The sequence below is a fragment of the Grammomys surdaster genome, unplaced genomic scaffold (assembly GCF_004785775.1).
Source record: "Grammomys surdaster isolate TR1022 unplaced genomic scaffold, NIH_TR_1.0 271, whole genome shotgun sequence".
In the NCBI taxonomy this organism is placed as follows: Eukaryota; Metazoa; Chordata; class Mammalia; order Rodentia; family Muridae; genus Grammomys; species Grammomys surdaster.
Window position 1 is genome coordinate 10,942,461 of NW_021604712.1, and position 19,628 is coordinate 10,962,088.

Sequence of the window (19,628 nt, forward strand, 5' to 3'; positions counted from 1 at the left end):
AATGCCACTATACACGCTGAGGCCAAAGGCACTTGATGGACCTACTTTGCAGATGTGGAACTGGGAGTATAGGCCTGGTTCTGAGAGAACCATGGGCTGGGCACTTTCTAGATGGGGATAGAATTAAGAATTTGCACTCTGAGGCTGCACTACCTAGACTGGGTCTCAAAGCTGAAGCTGAAGGCCAAAGAACAGATGATTCCTGCTTAGTTTCCCTCCAGCCTACAGGAGCTACCCTGTGGCTCCCCCACAGCCACTGCAGCACTTCTGAGCTCTCCTCACTGTGGGTTCACGGGAAGAGACAAACCAAGAACGCGCTCACCAGTAGTAAGGAGGGGCTGGTCTCCAGTATGGCTCCATAGTCTTTGTCCTCCAGCTCTACGAACTGTCACTACAAATACAATCCCACCCACAGTGGCTGCCATGTGGCCTGAGGTACTCTGAGAGTATACATGGTAATAGTGTTTGCAGAGAACTTCAATCTAACTTTGTGTCTACACTTCCTGCTCTACAACTTCTTCAAAAACAGTTAAAATACAACTTTTATTCTACTGACATATCAGGAAATAAATGTTTTTAGTTGTTGATCAGCAACTCTGATGTGTAAGAAGTGACCCCAAAAGTACAAGTGAAGGCAGGTGGCTCAGTGCTGTAAGCCCAGCTCTGCAGGAGTCTAAGGCTGAGGGATTGCCAGGTCAAGGCCTAGCTAAGAAACTGCCAGACATTGTCTCAATATTGCAGGAAACAATAAAGGATGTCCGTGGGGAGGTATTGAGTTAGGACTGTAGGTCAGGAGCACATACAAGGCCCTGTGTTTGATTCTCCACCAAAAAAATCCAAAAGTGTATTTAAAGTAGTTAAACTAATTGATATCTTTAAACATATTTCTTATGGGCAATTTATAGACAAGAATAAAATAGTCACTAATAAAAATAAAGTTATTTGATTCTTTAATGTATTCTGAAATTTTTGAAAGTTAATTTTAAATTAGGGGAAGGGGCACTGGAAAGATGTCTCAGTAGATACAGGACTGGCTGTGCAAGCATGACAATCTGGATCCCAGAGCCCATTTAAGCATAGGGCAGGTATGGTGGCAACCGTGATCCTCAAACTCGAGATGGCGAGAATTCCCGTGGCAAGTTGGCTAACTAGATAAGACAGAACTAGAAGAAGCTCTGGGATCTGTAAGACTGGCCTCAAGAAAACAGAGTAGAAAGTGACTAAGGAAGACACCAGAATCGACTTCAGGCCTTCACATGCATGTACACATGAATACATGCATACATGTAGGCTACACACAAAAGGTATGCATGTATACACACAGATAGCAGCTGCAGCCAGCATATCACTTACTGTGCTCTGCTTCACTCGCTGATGAGGAGAGTTGAACAGGAAGGTGCCAAACAGCGAGATCCGGGTACTGTCACACAGCACTGCTAAGTACGTCTCGGAGAACTCGAAGGCAGCTGGATACTGCTCGAGCAGCTGCCACGTGGTATCCAAGAACAGCAAGAATAGAGGAGACTGGCAAGTACAGATGGACAAAGGGCTCATTTAATGCTGCTCTCTGCTGGTCATATTTACTCCCAGATTTATTGCTGGTACAGAGGCTAACAAGAAAAAAATCTAAGCCTCAAATACTTGGCAAAGCTGATCTAAGCCACCTGAACAGATTAAACCTATCTATGTCAAGGCACACATTTAATTAAAAAAAGAAAAAAGGAAAAAAAGGAATTGAGCTTGGAAAGTGTGGTAATACCAAATAAGCAAGTATGCAGACATGTATGGATGTAAGAAAGCAAACATGTTTAGACATCCTGTAACTGGTTCTATAGAACAACAGAAAGCATTCAGCCAAACTCTGTAACTTCTGGTTGATCTGCATGCTCACCACCCAGGAAATCCCCCAACAGTGTGGCATCAGCCCTAGACCAGATGGAGTACCCTTGGGAAGCAGCTGCTTGTGGCTCACTTGGATGCACTACCGCTTGTCACTGGTGCTTTCCAACCTGGCTGCCTGGCCTTCTGCAGCCAAACAGGGATCCCAGGAAGCCACACAGGTGTTAGAAAGAGGTTTCTCTCAAAATCTCATTTCCCAGCCCTTATGGCCTATTTTCAAGAACGGCGACACTCCAACGGTGATTTTAGTTAGCTGAGTTGCTCTTAGCATATAACGGCATACAATAGGGGACTGCATAGTGGCGTTTCCATACATGTGAAGCACTTTGATTGTTACCACCTGCCCGTTTACACATTATCCCCTCCCTGTTCCCTAGCAGTCCTCCGCACATAAGAGAATATATGCTATCTGTCTTCCCAAGTCTGGCGTACTCTGCTTTGACAGCATGATTCCCAGCTCCCTCACCGCTCCTTCTTTTCCACGGTGCAGTTCTATGTCTTGTACACATATGCTGGATCTTCCTTCTCCATTCAGCTGTGAAGACGCCACAGTGAATGTGGACAGCACTAAAAGTTCCCTCTAGCACTCATCTGAACAGCACTGGCTATTTACCTACGCTGGCACTTCCTCTATGATTTCCTCTGGTGCCTTCCATGCATATGTCTTATATTATAAGGTCTCTGATTCATTTTGAATTGATTTTTTTTACAGGGAGAGAAAGGAATCAAGTTCCAGTTTTCTGAATGCGGATTATCTGGTTTCCCCTCAGCAACTGCTTATTAAAGAGTCAATGTATATTTAATTTCAATGTATATTTTCTGTACTTCTGAAAATCACATAGCTGCAATTGCATGGACTAATCTCTCAGTACACTGCTACTTTCTTTTCTTTTCTTTTCTTTTCTTTTCTTTTCTTTTCTTTTCTTTTCTTTTCTTTTCTTTTCTTTTCTTTTCTTTTCTTTTCTTTCCCTTTGTGGCAGCCCTATGCTGGTTTTGTCAGCTCTGCTCTACAGTATGATTTGAGGTTAGGCGTCATGGTACTTCTAGCAAAGCTTTTTCTCATCACTGAACTCAAACACCTGACGAGAAGGAAAGGTTTATTTTGGCTCACAGTTTGAAGGTATCTTGTACATGGTGGGAAAGCATGATAGCAGATAGGGGTGACAGCTGTGGCAGATGCTAGCATGTATCTACAAGGATCAGGAAATGGAGCAGACAGGAGGCAGTACCAGGCTATGAACAACAAAGTCTAACACTGCAAGTCATTTCCTATAGTAAGGATCCGGCTCCTATAGCTTCCAAATCCTTCCAAACCAGCAGGACAGCTGGAGCAAGTGTGCAAATATGTGAGTCTATGGGAAACACTCACTTTCAAATCACAACACTCTGCCAGTGGACCCCACAGGTTCATGACCAGCTCAATGCAAAATGCATTTAGTCCAGCTCTCTAAGTCCCCTTGCCCTACAGCCCTAACATTATTTGAAAGTTTAAAGCCCTATCTCTTCTGAGGCTCAAAGTAAAGTTTTATTGGGGAGCCCCTATAAAATTGAAGAATAAGTTATCTCCAACATAGACTGGTATAGAGTAAACATTCCCACTCAAAAGGCAGGAATGGAGCTAAGCAAAACACACACAAAAAAATAAAAACGAAACAACAACAACAAAAAACCATGTAACAGAGATGGGTTTCCTGTGTGGACGCCTAGGCGTACTATACTTGAATCTGTGAAGGTGATACCTAACTTGAGGTGGGTACCCCAAAATACTGAAGATGCCAACAAATTGCAAGCATTGGATGGAAGTGACCCAAGAGAGAGGCCATATATATAAAGGCACCAGTGCTGGAGGCTGGGCTACAGAAGCCCGTCTGAGAACACATGGCCTGTCATAAGTTCCAAGTGCCAGGAAGGTTTTCAGCCTGACCTTGGTACAGCTTGATACAGTTTTTGTTGATTTTATTTGTAACAGCCCTTTCCCACTGTTGCATTTTGCATGCCTACAAACTATGACCACCATGTGTCCAATGTCAGGCTCACTGACAGCTCAAGGTGTTGCTTGGATCCCTTGGACCACAGCTGCAAATTGGGTATTTCAGTGTTAGTACTAAAGCACTTTCCTGGCTGCGATATGCCAGCCAGGTACTCTGAAGCTCAGTCCTTTGAAATACATTTGCACCGGGTGAGCCTTGCCCCCAAAGCACCTGGCTTACTGCTTTTGAAGATCAAGGTTTCTCCTTCATGACCTTAGTCTTTCTATGCATCATAGCCATTCAGTGGTGACCTGTCACCAACTTTAATCTGGCTCAAGTTCTTTTCCTCATCAAATTGCACACTTCTGTTTACAGCTTTAACCAGATACACACCCCCTTCCCTTGCCAGTATGTTTTTAGTATCTCACTCCAGTCTCTGCTCCTTCTCACTGTAAATCTGTGTAAACAAAGTGTACAATAATCATTCTGAGCCTGAATGGTCTGCTGTCTTGACATTTTCCTGCCAAAGGAAATAGCCTATCTCTTTTGAGCTCTGCCTTATTCAGGTTCTCAGGACTGGAGTATAGTACTACTAGACTGTCTGACAGACATGAATGGCGGCTAGTCCTTGATCCCCTTTGAAGCCCTGAGCATGCCCTTCCCTCTCCATGTTTCCACACTATTGTCTTTCCCACTCACACTAGAATGGCCCATCAGGTTGTGTCTAGAGAGTTCTAGGGCTGTGTTATACTGAAGCTCCAAAGACTTCAATATTCCTCTGGCACCAGCTCCAAAGGCCTAAAAATTCAGTCAGGTAATACCAGTAATGGCTCCACAGATTGCTATCAAATTTCTGTTTCTTAATTTTCCCATTGCTGTGACAAATACCTGACAAGAAGGCAACCTACAGGAGATTGATTTGGGTTGGTGTTTTGAAGGAGTAAAATGCATTATGGTAGGGAGGATGGCACCCGAGTGGCTGGTTCCACAGTACAAGCTGGGCAGTGGCTTATCCCATGGACCAGGAAGTAGAGGGCAAGAGGTAGTCAGGTTAAGAACCTCAAGGCCCACCCTAGTGACTCACCTTTCAAGTCAGGCTCTACCTCATAAAGGGTCTATAAAAACATAAAAATATAAAAAATAAAAATAACCTGTTGTTCAGGGACCAAGTGTTCAAACATACAAACCTAAAGCCATTTTTATATTAATGCTGTAACAAAGGGTTATGTCATCCATAATTGTTGTATTGGGGTCAGCCTTTATGTCCAGTACTGTTGTTGGCTTTGTGTAACTCCAGAATCTGATACATGTACGTTTATAACTGTTAAGCATTTTTATGAGTTGTTCACTTTATGAATGAAGTGATTTTATGTCTCCTAACTAATTTTGAAGTCTGCTGTGTTGTGTGTCAATATGGCTAGTCCTGCTTCCTTAAAGATTTGATTTGCTTGAAGTATCTTTTCCTATCCTTTTACTGCCTGTGAGGTATATTTATTGCAGCTGGCAAATCCTTGGGTCTTGGTTTTTAATCCAACACTCTGATTATGTCTTTCAGTTAGAGACTTGAAATCTTGAAGGGTTAGAGTTACTATTCATAAATATGAACTAGCTCCTGTCATTTGTGCTAATTCTTGATCCAGTCTTATCTGTTTGTCAAATCTTCTAGAGAGACATATTGTTTGCTGGTTGTGTTTCTTGTCCTCTTCAGTGTGTAGAATTCCTTTCAGTGCCCTTAGCAGTGACTGCTTAATGAATTTTAATTAACTTAATAAATTAAGTTTATAATGAAAGGTCTTTATTTCTCTTTTGATTATGAAGCATAAACTTTGCTGATATCAATAACCTAGGTTCATAGTTTTGTTTGTTTTTCTGTATGGAGGGGCATTTTGTTCAAGTTTCTGTTCTGCAACCTTCAATAGTCTTTTATTTTTCTATACATTTAGTATTAGAAACTGTATTACTGTGGGGCTAGAGTGATAATCTAGTGATTAAAAGCATCTGCTGCTTATACTGGTTAGTTTTTGTCATCTTGGGAAGGGAGAACCGCATTCAGAAACTGCCTCCATTAGACTGGCCTCTGGGGATGTCCGTGGAACATTTTTAAATTAATTTCCATCGTAGGAGAGCTCAGCCCACTGTGGATAATCTCACCCACAGGCAGGTGACCCTGTGTTATATAAGAGAGCAAGCTGAGCAAACCACGGAAGCAAGCCAATAGGCAGCATTCCTCCATAGTTTCTGCCTTGACTTTCCTCAGTGACCAACCGTCCTTTAGAAGTATAAGGCGAAATAAACCCTTTCCTCCCCAAGTTGCTTTTGGTTACGGTATTTATCACAGAAACAGAGAAGCAAACACTATTCTAGTAGAGGACTCACGTTTAATTCCCTGTACCAACATCAGGTGGCTTCACAGTCACCTGGAACTCCAGTTCCAGGAGAGTCTAATGCCCTTTCCCAGCTGCTACAGAAACTACACACGCGCACACATACTCTTTAAAGCTGTATCATGATATCTAGGGGTCCCTTTTTAGTCATGTTGCTTTGCTTTTTCTTGTTTCTTGTGCTTCTACATTAGGATTGAGTGGGAACACTGACCATGTGTTCTTTCAGTTGAAATACTGAAGGACCAGACAAACTAGGTTTTGATTTTCTGACAACTGGGCAGCAAGTGCAGCTTGGCAGCCAAACACTCCACCCAACCCATGTTTAAGGCACAGGAATAAGGAAACAAACTGCAACACACCCCACAGGCAACTGGCTTGGAGCGAAGTTGCTTTGGCTGTATTCTCTAAGATGCAGAGGTTGGGGGTTCTCCATGGTAATATTCTACATCAATTTGGATTCCAATCTATTAGTGTTAGTGTTAGTAATCTGTTAAACTCCACCTCCACAGTTACCTGGCAACAGCCAGGTAACCCTGCCCACTATAAAAGGGGCTGCTTGGCCCCTTCTCTCTCTCTTGCCCTCCAGACCCCGCACCTGCAGGTTGCTGTCTCCCCTCCCCTCTCCCCTTCCCCCTCTCTCCACGTGGTCATGGCCGGCCTCTACCCTCTCTACTCCTCTCTCTCTCCTCCCGCTCTCCCTCTCTCTTAATAAACCTCCCCTCATGGATCCGTCTAGTCTGCTATGATCTGTCCCAAGCTGTGTCGTGACCTTTTAGTTAGCCTTTAACAAAGCTAAGATGTGTTAAATCAATACTGAAAAATTGAAGAGGCCATTGTTATATTCACAATGGTAAAAATTTATCTCATACTATTTGAAAGGTGTTAGTTTGGGGTCTATGAAATGGCTCAGTGGGTAACAGCACTTACCACATGAAGACCTGAGTTTGACCCCAAAGTCTCATGATGAAAGAGAGCTGAGTTCTTAAAGTTGTCCTCTGACCTCCACAGGCATGTTCTGACATGCCCTAATTGTTAGCTTACAGGTGATTCCACCAGGCTCCTCCCAGGGCTTACATCACTTGCTGCCACCACCAGGGGCACCAGGTGGCAGGCTTCCCATAAAAGGACTGCCAGGCACTCCAGCCCCCAATCTCTCTGTTCCCAGCTTTTCTCTCTCTCCCCTCCCCCCTTTCTGTCCTTCTCTGTGCCCCATCCTCTTCTCTGCCCTCATGGCTCTGCTCCCATCTGTCTGCCTCTATCCCTTCTCTAGGCCCTCACTCCCCCTTCCTTCTCCCAATAAACCCCCTTATACCAGATCTGTTGCATGGTGTAATTTCTCAGGGGCATACCTTGGCATGAGCCTGACAGGTACCCCCTTGCCACACTATCTTTCATAAAACTAATCATCCCACCCCACCACCCCCCACACACACACAAATATACTTTTGAAAAGCTCTAGGAAAGCAGCAGGACTAGTTACCTCTTTCTCTGACCTCTTCAAGTGGTTGCATCTGTCTAGGAACTGGTATCCTGCCATGACCCACTCCTTTTGTATCAGACTCTGGAACCCAGTAATTGTTCTGAAGTATGGATCCATCATCACTTGAACGAGAGAAGCTACCAGACAACTCAAGTCTCTGCCTTCCTCCTCTGTCAACAAAAGGGAAAGAAAATGATAACCAAGAGAAATCCTGACTGTAAGTTAGGTAATTCAACATTCTATACTTACATTGCCTTCAAAATAGTCTACATAAGAAAATTTTAGTGGATTCCAGTAACTCTCAAATATAATAAACTTAATTTTTTTTTACAATTTATGTTCTATTTTTATAGGAGATCTATATGAGCCAAAAGAATTATTTATTTATTTATTTATTTATTTATTTTTGGTTTTTCGAGACAGGGTTTCTCTGTGTAGCCCTGGCTGTCCTGGAACTCACTCTGTAGACCAGGCTGGCCTCAAACTCAGAAATCCGCCTGCCTCTGCCTCCCAAGTGCTGGGATTAAAGGCATGTGCCACCACCACCTGGCTCGAGCCAAAAGAATTAAAGCAAGTCATCAGTAAGAAAAAAAAATTACAGTCTTTTATCCTAATTCATTGCACTACACTGAAGATGTCATTACACACTGAAGCACTGACCGTGGAGCTCAGTAGAAGATAGACTTTCATATGTCACTATTGGCAGATCACAGCAGTCACTGCTCACGCTTTTTCTTCTTTTATTTATTCTTCTCTCATCTATTACATCCCAACCACAGTTTCCCTCTATCCTCCTGTCCTGGCCACCCCTCCTGCCGTCATCCATTCCTCCTTTCCTTTCAGAAAAGGTCAGGCCTCCAGGGATATCAATCAGACATGACATATCAAGTTGCAGTGGGACTAGGCACCTCCCCTCATATTAAGGCTGCCCCGAGGCAACCCAGTATGAGGGAAAGGGTCCCAACAGCAGGGACACTTTGCTCACACTTTACTTCTCAATAGTTTGTGGTAGAACATATTTCTAGAATGCATTCTACTACTGTTTTGTCAAGGACATTAAATAAAACACAATCTTTCACTGGGTGGTAGTGGCACATGTCTTTAATCCCAGCTCTCAGGAGGCAGAGACAGGTGAATCTCTATGAGTTTGAGGCAAGCCTGGTCTACAGAGTGGTTCCAGGACAGTCAGGGCTACAGAAAGAAACAAACAGACTAAAGACGACAGCCCACATACTGCATCTCCAGAGACAAAGTCCTTCCCATGCCGATGACTCAGAAGTGAATAATGGGGTGGAACTGTCTCCATCACGTGAAAAGGTAGCAAGTACTTCCTTACTGCCCTTCATACCTATATTCCTTTTCTTCTCAGATCTTTCATTTTTTTTAGACAAGGTGTCAGCGTAACCCATACAGGCCTCAAATTTGCAATAAAGCCAAGGGTGGCAATGAGTCTCCTGTATCTGTGTCCCCAGTGCTAGCATCACAGTTGTAGATCTTGTCATGCAGCTATTGTCTTTTTTAAATGAATTTAGAATTACCTTCATATCAAAACCAGGTAAAATGATGAGAAAACTATCAACTGACAGCCTTTGCAAATACCAATGTAATTCTCATTAATAAAATGTTAATCAGACAAATTACTATGGAAATCCAGGAACTTTTCCCTGGAGGGTGAATTGCTTTACCATTTGACAAAATAACATAGTATATTTATAAAATAAAATTTAACAGTATTATCCAGAGGCAAACTACCATCTGATATACTTCTATATTTATTCTTAATTTAAAAAAAAAAAACTCCTAGCAAACTTCTCCCAATCCCTACAACTCATATCATGCATTATGGTAGAAGACTGAATGCTTTCCCCTAAAATCAGAAATGAGACAAAGATGTCTACCATCAATGCTTCTACAGCATGCTGTACTAGAAACTGAGTCAGAACAACTAGACAAAGGAAAAGAAATAAATGGCAACAGTATCAAAGAGATTAAAAACTGTACTTGTGAGTAATTATAATCCCTGTATGTTAAAGATCAGGATGAGGGAGAGAGGGATGGCCCAGTTAGTAAAATGCTTGCCATGCACAGATGAGGATTTGAATTCAGATCCACAGCACCCACATAAAAAGCTGAGTGAGTGTCTATAAGCCCAGTGCTGGGTAGGTAGGAATAGGTGGATCCCTGGATCTCACTGGCTAACCAGCCTAACCAAATCTATGAGCTGCAGGTTCAATGAAAGACACTATGTCAAAAAGGAGGTAGAGAATGATTGTCAGTGACATTTAATGTTGATCTCTGGCCTCTACACACATGATCATGCACATAATACAGCACATACATGCAAGAAAAAAAATTTAAGGAGTCCAGGAAATAACTACGAGAGTAAAAGAGTACGATCACAAGAACTCTCTATATAAAACAATGAGTATACAGTAGACCTGAAAATGCAGTTAAGAAAACACTGTCATCACAGAAACATGTAAGAATACCTTAAAGATATTCAAGAGATTTAATACGTATAAATCTTGTGCAGTAAAACCTGTAAGCACTGCTAACAAGTGAAGGAAGATCAGAGGAAATGGGGCGGCATCACTTCATGGGTTGGCAGACTCCATAAAGATGTCATTCTCTCTAAACTGGTCTATGGACCGACATAGTCATATACACACTCCAGTAGGCCTTTTTTTTAACACTAGAAATTACATGGAAATATAAATAACCCAGAGTGGTAGGAAAAGTTTCAAAGACAAATCTGTGTAAATGTCTCAATTTTAAAGCTTACTGACCACTACAGCACTTAAGATAATGTGGTAGTAGCATAAAGAACTGACATCAGCTCAATGGAGTAAAATAGTTAAAAATAAACTTTTGCCATTTATACTCAGTGATTTTCATAAATGCACCAAGGCAATTTAATGGAGAAATAAAAGTATTTTAACAAAGGATCCACAAAATATCCACATAAAAGAGATAATTCAATTCAACCTCTTACCTTCTCTGTCACACACACATACACACACACACACACACACACACACATACACACACAAATTCATTCAAAATAGATCAAAGGACTAAATTCTGAGAGCTAAAACTATAAACATTCTATAAAATAAGACACAGGAAATATCCCTCTCTGTGACCTTGATTGGGCAAATAGTTCTTAAATATGATAACTAAATATATGATCCATTAAAAATGGAGATATAATTCAAAAAATTTTAAATTAGTGTTTCAAAAGACAAAAGAATGAACAGACAGGATACTGTAGGAGAAAGTGTTCATGAATCATGTAGGATTAAGAGCTTACATCCAGAATACATACGTAAGTCTTAGAACTCAACAGAAAGACGAAGCACCATAGAGAAATGTAAAGGAAAAACAATGAACTGCACCACTTCACCTGTGCCCGAGTGGTGGCAAGCTAGACCACAGAGCTGGTAAGGATGTGGCTGAGTCAGTATCCTCATCCATGCTGAGAAGGAAAATGTGGTCCAGCTGGAACTAGTCTGGCAGATGAAGATATTCTAAAGAGACACTTGTGTCTCGAGATCTGATTACCAGACCCCAAAGAAATGGGAATTCCCAGAAATCTTGTGCTAGGGGAGGAAAAGGTGTTAGTCAGAGACGGTGAGCTTGTTTCCCAGGAAGAGACTTCACAGAGCTCTAACAACTGTCAGACACCTTACAGGATGAGACTGAGGCCCAGACCGTGCTGGGTCAGTGCTGGGTGGGAGCACACCTTAACTGAACTGTTTAGCTGTGCACATCCTCTGTTTAAACACTGATCTCACTTCAGGACTCAGTCAGATGGACTTGAGGGGCTTTTGCTGGATCACTCTGTCCCTCTTCCCAATATGGTCACACTGAATAAGTCTCCTTTTCCGACTTTCCACTTTTAATTTGGTCTTTACTGGCTATTGGGGATGAGCGGCTGCACCTGACTCAGCACAAATTGTGATCCCCACTTTAGAGCTTAGTTTGCCTGTCTCTTAACAAGATGGACATGCCATGTAACTCAACAGCATAATACCATCCACACATTTGTGTGATTATTCCAAGCAGCACACTCTGTAAAGGTCCCCATATAGAAACAACCTAATGTCCATCATACATATGACATAAATGAACCTCATAAACACTTGTTAGATAAATTAAGTCATAAATAAAAGACTACATACTGTGTAATTCCAATGATATAAACTATCTAGGAAAGGCATATTTACAGAGACAGTAGTCTACTGATTTGGTGCTAAGACACACGCAGATCTCTGTGAGTTCAAGACCAGCCTAGTCTACACAGCAAGTTTCAAACCAGTCAAAATAATATAGTGAGACAAAACAAAACAACCTTTGGAATGATGAAAAATTCTATCAGTGGGGGCTGGGGAGATGGTTCAGTGGGCAAGGGTCTTGCTGTACAGACCAAATAATATGAGCTCATATTGTTGGAACCCATATAAAAGCCAGATAGAGTAGTAGTAAAACATCTGTAATTCCTGTGCTCCCCTGCTGAAAGATAAGTCAGAAACAGCAGTGTTCGGAAGCCTGCGGGCCAGTTAGAAAAGAAGCCCTGTCCAAAGTGAAAGGCAAAAACCAACATTCAGGGGTTTCCTCAGATCTCCTAAGTGACACTTCATTTTTGTGACCACAAATACAAACAAAATACCTTTCTATTTACTAAGTTATCAGTAGCTCAATGTGCATCATACCCCAACTAATGGTTTAAACCACACTTTTTTTTTCCATTTCTTTTTTTCTTTTTTCTTTTCTTTTTTTTTTTTTTTTTTTGGTTTTTTGAGACAGGGTTTCTCTGTGTAGCCCTGGCTGTCCTGGAACTCACTCTGTAGACCAGGCTGGCCTCGAACTCAGAAATCCGCCTGCCTCTGCCTCCCAAGTGCTGGGATTAAACCACACTTAAGTGTTATTGATACAGGCTCAGTACTCCCAAAGCCTTATGTGCAGCATGGAGAAACCAGGGCTCATTCCCAATAAGATGAGAGCACTCAGTGATAAAGAGGGGAAAAATCATTGGCTATTTCACTTGAATTCTTAATTTCACATTACTTTTTAGGGTCACAATTTAATATGAGTAAGAAATAGCAAGATTAGAGAGGATGTCTTGGCCAAATTAGCATCAAGTATCAGTTAAGGACAGGACCTACCCTCCCAGAAAAGAGGAAGGATGTACTAAGTGGGAGAGTCTGCCTTTCCAGTCAGCCAGCAGGCTCTGAGCCGATACAGTGTGCCAGATACAGTGTGTGGCAGGATACAGTCAAAATCGGCAGTGTGCCGGGTGGAACTGCAGCACTGGGAAAGAAGAGACAGCTAAGGCTTACGTTACCGTGAACAGTCAGAAGCCACAGTGGGCTCCTGTAGTATCCTCAGGAACTATTTTAATTACCTTGCAAGACTACAGAAAGACGCTGGCTTTCAAGAATGTACACAAGTTCTGCTGAGTGTTTAAGGAAAGTCCTGAAGAGAAAGAAGGAAAAACTGTTAGATGTCAAACTCCTACCATATACACATGCTTTTGCCTGCTGCGACTTCTTGTCTACTTGCACAAATACATTTTAAAAGTGCTTAAAATCAAGCAAAACTCATCATCCACTATATATACACACTTTCAACTTTTATGAAGTTCTCTGGTATTAATGGAATGATACATAGGGAATAATTTCAGGGAAATCCATCAATCATATATTACAAAACAGAGACTGGTTTACATAATGTTCAGGAAACAGAGCTCTGGAGGTGATGATGAAGTAGCGGTTGTCAGAGGGCAGGGATCACCGGGAAGACTGTGGAGAAGACTGAAGTATGATAGGGTGGCCACTAATGAAATCTACAGATGATAGCAAGGCTGACTGGCTGGTTGGATGCTGCCCTGAGGTGAAGGGCATGTGGCTCGCTCTACTATCTTTTACTTCATGTGAGCCTATAGTTATTTTAAAATAAAAAGTTAAAAAAGAAAAGTCGACCTACCTGACGTATTCTAACCACCGAGTACTTTCCAGTGAAGACAACCATTTCTCTTCAGTTTCTTCAAAAGGCTCTGCATTACATACAACAATGCTGTTAAGCCTAGCTTTACATAATCATCATCAGAGTTAAGCAATATCCCATACATATTAAACAGTTAGCTTTGAGGAAAGAGCACACACTTTTACAATAGTAAGCATTTAGGAAGACGTGCTTATAATTCTTGGTTTTTTGTTTGTTTTGTTTTGTTTTTTTAAAGACAGTGCCTTGCCATGAAGCTCAGACTGGACTCAAAACTCTGGGTCCTCTTCCTTCACCTTCTCAAATGCTGGGGTCATAGACATAGGCCATTGTACCAAAATGACATGCTACAGTTCTACATTGAGGCAAAAGAAAGAATTTCATTGGGTCTTGTCTTCTACCCTCTGGCTTTTTCAAGGAATCCTGGTAAGTCCAGCTACAGCTAACTCTGTGTCCTGAGGGATAGTGAGTCCTGGCTCCACAGAAAGTGGTACATAGACTAGATCCCACTTGGCAGCACTGCCACCCCAGGTCCCATCTTCCCCATGTCTCTTCACCTTCACAGCTGCCAATGTTGGCTCTGTGTGCATGTAGCCCTGGGACCAACCACTGCCCAGCCCAGGGTGTACATAGCCACTCAAGGACACACGTTGCTAAGATCTCCTACCCTAACAATGCCTAGTCATCATCCGAGACTTGCCACAAAGCCAGTTCTCATGCCCAGGAGGCACAGGGCTTCTCATCCAAAGATGCTTTCATGAGACATCCTTCTCAGAGCAAAGTGTAACCATCAGAGTCTACTAGACAGAACTCTACGGTCACATATACAATACATGCTAAGCTGAGTGACTAAGCTTGAAATCTAAGCTTCTGTACTGGAATCTCAGTTATACCTGTCTACTGAGCAAATGCTTTCTTTAAGGTAATCTGTATCTTTCATGATTTGGGGAAAATTTAACAGGTTTGGTTTTTTTTCTCTCTAAAACCAAGAGACGTTTAGACTTCATCATTTTCTAGAGATTGAGTCTCTCTTTAGATGTATCTACTATATTTTTAAGAAACATCACTTTTCCTGATTGTTCTGACACAATTCTTTATTCCCATTCATTATACATAGGCACAAAATAAAAATAAAAATGTCATTACCGTTTACACACAGTTGCTTAAGTTTTACAAATGCTGCTTGTATTTCTTGGATATTGGGCAAAGTCTTATCCAGATCTGACTTGTACACATCACTTCTCTGTGGATGACTTTTAGTTATGGCATTGCAAATCCTAGTGAAGACAAGGTCCTTTAGTATCTGTTCATCCATCTCTTCAACAGTGGATATTTACATCTAGAAGTATTTTATACTTCCTGTGATAATCATACAACAGCGTCGGCCTGTGGGGCCTAGTGATGGTGACAGCCAGTAATTGAATGGCCATCACCCATAAATCCAATGGATTTACATATAAGGTGCCTCAGAACTGAGAGGTAGAGAGGCCTAGTCAGTGGGGTGAAGAGTGTTCATGGAGAAGCCTGAAGAAGGTGACCTGGGAGGGAAGAGCTCTGTTGGGAGAGTGAAAAGACCAGGTAATTTTCATTTGGCTGGAGCCCAGGAAATGTGACATGGCACCAGTAACATACATGGAGCGAAGCTGGCGTGGCAGTATGTGGGTGTATAATGTTTCTGGAAAACTAAGTGTCAAAATCATGAGGGGTTACAGATGGACAAAAGGGAGGAACACAAAGGCACCTGGCTGGAAGACATGGTGGCCAGACCCTTAAGTTCAGTTTTAGATATAAAGTTTAAAGGGCCTTGAAGGTGTCCACACTGAAGACATCAAGCTAGCTAGAGATAATATCAATGTGTTGGTTACTAATGCCGCAGATGACAGTAAACTTCTGTAGAAAGGAACACAGATCAAAACAAGGCAGAGGCCTTAGAACCAGCCTGTAGAAGATGCAGTCCCAGCAAGGGCAGCAGCTGAGAATCCTGGGAATTGAGAGCTGGTCAACTGTAAACTTACAGCTATGAGCGCACCCTAGAGAACCTTCCTCCTGTGATAGGGAGCTTACTGCTGACTTTAGCAGACATTGCCAAACTTGTATGTGCAGACCCATTAAAACCATTTTCTAAGCTACTCTGACTTCATAGACCTAAACAAGATGCAGCAAATTGAAAGAAATTTAATTTATCCTGAAGTTTCTAAAATGGAAATCACTGTACTTTCAATGTTAAAGATGAGTGTTTTATCAAACAAAGATCATTTTACTATATTCATTCTTTTCAAATCATATATAGTATGTGGTGATGCCAACTATTTCCATTTAGGAAGAGGCTTACCGCTTTAGATTAGGATACCAAGCACACAGACACACACCCTTCTCCATTACCTCTGGTCAATCTTCCTCTGCTGCAGCACATCTTTGATGAGGGCCATCCGCACAAGAGCACTGCCGTTAGAGTGGCTCCAGCACCAGAACTAGGAGACAAGCAGAATCCTCATTAACTGGGTAGAAACTGGACACCAGCGTCAATGACATCCAACAGAAGTCACTTACTGGCATTCTTCTTCCAACAAAAGAAGGGGAAAAGATCTTCAGGTCTTGGTCTGCTAGTGAACTTGGCACAACAAAGTATTCTGGAAGGCTAGGTGGAAGAGAGACAGGCCATGCATGAGCCCTGTGCTCACCCAAGTTCACTCTACTCTAGTCACAATAGAGTGAACCTCAACTAAGAAACTGTGCCACAGATTGGCCTGCAGCCACACTTGTGGGGCATTTTCTTGATTAAAGATTGGTGTGGGAGGACTCAGCCCACTGTGGTCAGTACCAGTCCTGGAATGGTGCTTCTGGGTGCTATAAGAAAGGCTGAGTAAACCATGAGGAGAAAGCCAGCAAGCCACATTCATCCACGGCCTCTGCCTCCATTTCTGCCTTCTGGTTTCTGCTCTGTTTGAGTTCCTCTCCTGACTTCCTTCAATGATGAATAGTGATGTGGAAGTACTTGCAAAATAAAGCCTTACTTCCCAAGTTGTTTACAGTCATGGTGTGTACTCACAACAATAGTAACCCTAACTAGGATACTGCCCATCACTGATGACTAGATAATGAAAATGTGATGCATAGACACAGTAGAATTTTATTCAGCAGCAAAGCAAAGGAGAATGAAATCATGACATTTGTAGAAAAATGCATGGAGCCGAAAATCATTTTGTTAAGTGATACAAGCTAAACATAAAAGGACAAATACATTTTTTCATGTCAAACTAGATTTAAATTTATGAGGAGTGTATGTTTGTGAAGGTCATAAAACTAGGAAGGGGACCATGAGGGGAGTGAAACATGTTAAGGGAGTGGGGAAGAGGGAAAAGGTAATGGAACGTACATAACATGAAAGCAAGAGGATATGACTTAGGGGAAAGAGACCATCATGGGGGACAGAAGAAACTGGAGAGGAATATGGGAGCTGGGGATGAATCAGAACAAAATATAATGGCACATATGTAAGAAAATGACATTATGAAACTCATTATTTTTAAACTAAAAACTTAATTTTAGGAGCTGAGAGAAAGTCAGGCAGTAAAGCTTCTAACACGGAAGCTCAAGGACCTGAGTTTGATTCCCAGAGCCATGGACAAAGCTGGCATGGATGGTGCTGCTTAGGATCCCACGGCTAGGGAGGCAGAGGCAGGTGGATTCCTGGAGTTCACTGGCCAGCCAGCCTCTCCTAACCAACTAAGACACTCCATCTCAAAATAAAATGGTATACAAAGTCTGAGGAGTGGTACAGGAAGTTGTTGGCCTCCACATGCTCACATACACCCCACCACAACTGACTTGTCTAAAAGGAAGAAAAAGTCCTGGACTTGAGGCACAGTGATGTGTTCTGTGGCCCTCATCCAGAATGAATCACGTTCATCTCCACTTAACGTGCACCCCACTTAGTTGGATGGCACTGAATCCATCTAAGTGAGGCACTGAAAATCCTGACCATCTCAGTGTATGTGTGTGATGTGCACAGTCCTCATAAAATTACATTTTGATCATGAGAAAAATACAGAATAATTTAAAGTATTTCCTAGAATGACTATCAAACACATATGCAGTGTCTAGGAAGCATCTTCCTCTGTATATCCACATCTTGATAGGCTGTGGGAAAAAAAGATACCAGCCTAACAAAACCAAAGCCCTGTGTAGTAGTTTGAACAAAAGTGACCCCCCCCATAAAGGCCCATATGTGAATATTTAGTCATCAGGGACACTATTTGAAAAGGATTAGGAGGTGTGGCTTTATTGGGGAAAGTGTGTCTCTGGGGGGTGGGCTTTGAAGTTTCAAGAGCCCACACGAGGGCCAGTGTTGCTTTCTCTGCCTACAGATCAGGATGCAGCTCTAAGCTACTGTCTGGCACCTGCCTACATGCTGCCATGCTCCCCACTATGTTGATAACAGACTAAACCTCTGAAACTGTAAGCCAGCCCTAATTAAATGCTTTCTCTTATAGTAAGAGTTGCCTTGACCATGGTGGTTCTTCACAACAATAGAATACTGCATAAGACAGCCTGTGGATCTACAAAGAAGCTCAAGGCCCTCCTTGTCTTCCTCTTCCACCCTCCTCACCCAGACACTTACCAGACCAGTTACTGGTGGGAAAATTTACTGCCCTTTGAAACACTCTCCTCTTTTCTTTGCCCCACACAGCCCAGCAGGCAGACAGAGGCAGGCCTAGCCAGGCTGTGCCATGTGATTCTCAGGACATACAATGGTCCATGTTGGAAAAGTGAAAGGTGAAGTCCAAAGGAAAGAAGACATGATCCAAAGCACCTTTCTCAGACATGTACACTGAGGAGGTCCCTGGATAGCACCAACCAGTAACAGGGCAGCACAATTTTGCCCCCAGAAAGCTGACTGTAATCCAATGAAGACTTCAATGGTCTCAAAGTATTCTTAAAATTTAACCAGTACTAAATTATGTTAACCAAAGAAACAAAAATTCCTAGTCACTTTTAAAGAATTCTAGGCCACCAGCTCACTATTCTAAACTGTGATTTTATCTTGGTTTTTTACTTGAACTACAGTTCATGGTACTCAGAGCTGAAGGAGTAAAGTGTGATAGAAAGTAGACAGATGGTAGACGTAGGATATAGCTAGCAGTAACCATTCACGAGACAGCAGACACACACAGCCGTCCTCCACTGCGTGAAAACTACTTGGGACACTGAAACCATGACATAAAAAATGGAACTTCACACTAGACAGATTAAACAGACAGACAAGTCTTGGGGCCTGTCAGTCAGTCAGCACTTAAGTACACACACTGAGACACAGTGACCGAGTGGGGAGCAGAGGGATGGGGAGAGGGGAGACACACAGCAAGCAAGCTAGAGATGCCCAGTGTTTTCTTGCAAAAACACGGAGGCTTGATCTAATTCCTCCTCAAGATGCAGAAGAACATGATAAAGAATACCACAGAAATAAAACTGGTAATACCAAAATGTGGGAAATTCCATAGAACAACAACCTAGTTTTGTCTGTAAATACCTAAGTTTAATAAAGGTAAGACAAGAACATTGTATGTTAAAAAGCCTATGGGACACATCACTCAAATTTAGAGTAAAATTTTCTTTACAACTTTAAAAGAGAGTTGTAAAACAATTGCAAACAAATGCTCACTAGATTACTGACACTAATAAAGAATTGCTGTCAACATCTTTTAACTGCTATGGGATGGTGTACTTATATCACAAAAGCCTTAACTTTAATTTTTTTAAACCCCATTTAAAACAGATATTAGCCAAAACTGGCAAGTTTATCAATGGAAGTAAAGTGGAATTATTCTTCACAGAAGTCTTTTCCGGGGCGTGTGTGTGTGTGTGTGTGTGTGTGTGTGTGTGTGTGTGTGT

At 42.1% G+C, this 19,628-nt stretch overlaps 1 protein-coding gene across 1 annotated transcript in view; it reads right to left on the minus strand.

The window, feature by feature from the left end:
* Mtmr10 (myotubularin related protein 10) overlaps positions 1-19,628 on the minus strand; it is a 48,752-nt gene that overhangs the window by 5,077 nt on the left and 24,047 nt on the right. Inside the window, exons 8-14 of the mRNA XM_028776686.1 lie at positions 16,287-16,374; positions 16,119-16,207; positions 14,883-15,013; positions 13,719-13,788; positions 13,138-13,208; positions 7,734-7,903; positions 1,354-1,524 (exon numbers count right to left, since the gene is read on the minus strand). Coding sequence (XP_028632519.1) covers positions 1,354-1,524; positions 7,734-7,903; positions 13,138-13,208; positions 13,719-13,788; positions 14,883-15,013; positions 16,119-16,207; positions 16,287-16,374 — 790 coding nt within the window. The remainder of the gene's footprint in view (positions 1-1,353; positions 1,525-7,733; positions 7,904-13,137; positions 13,209-13,718; positions 13,789-14,882; positions 15,014-16,118; positions 16,208-16,286; positions 16,375-19,628) is intronic.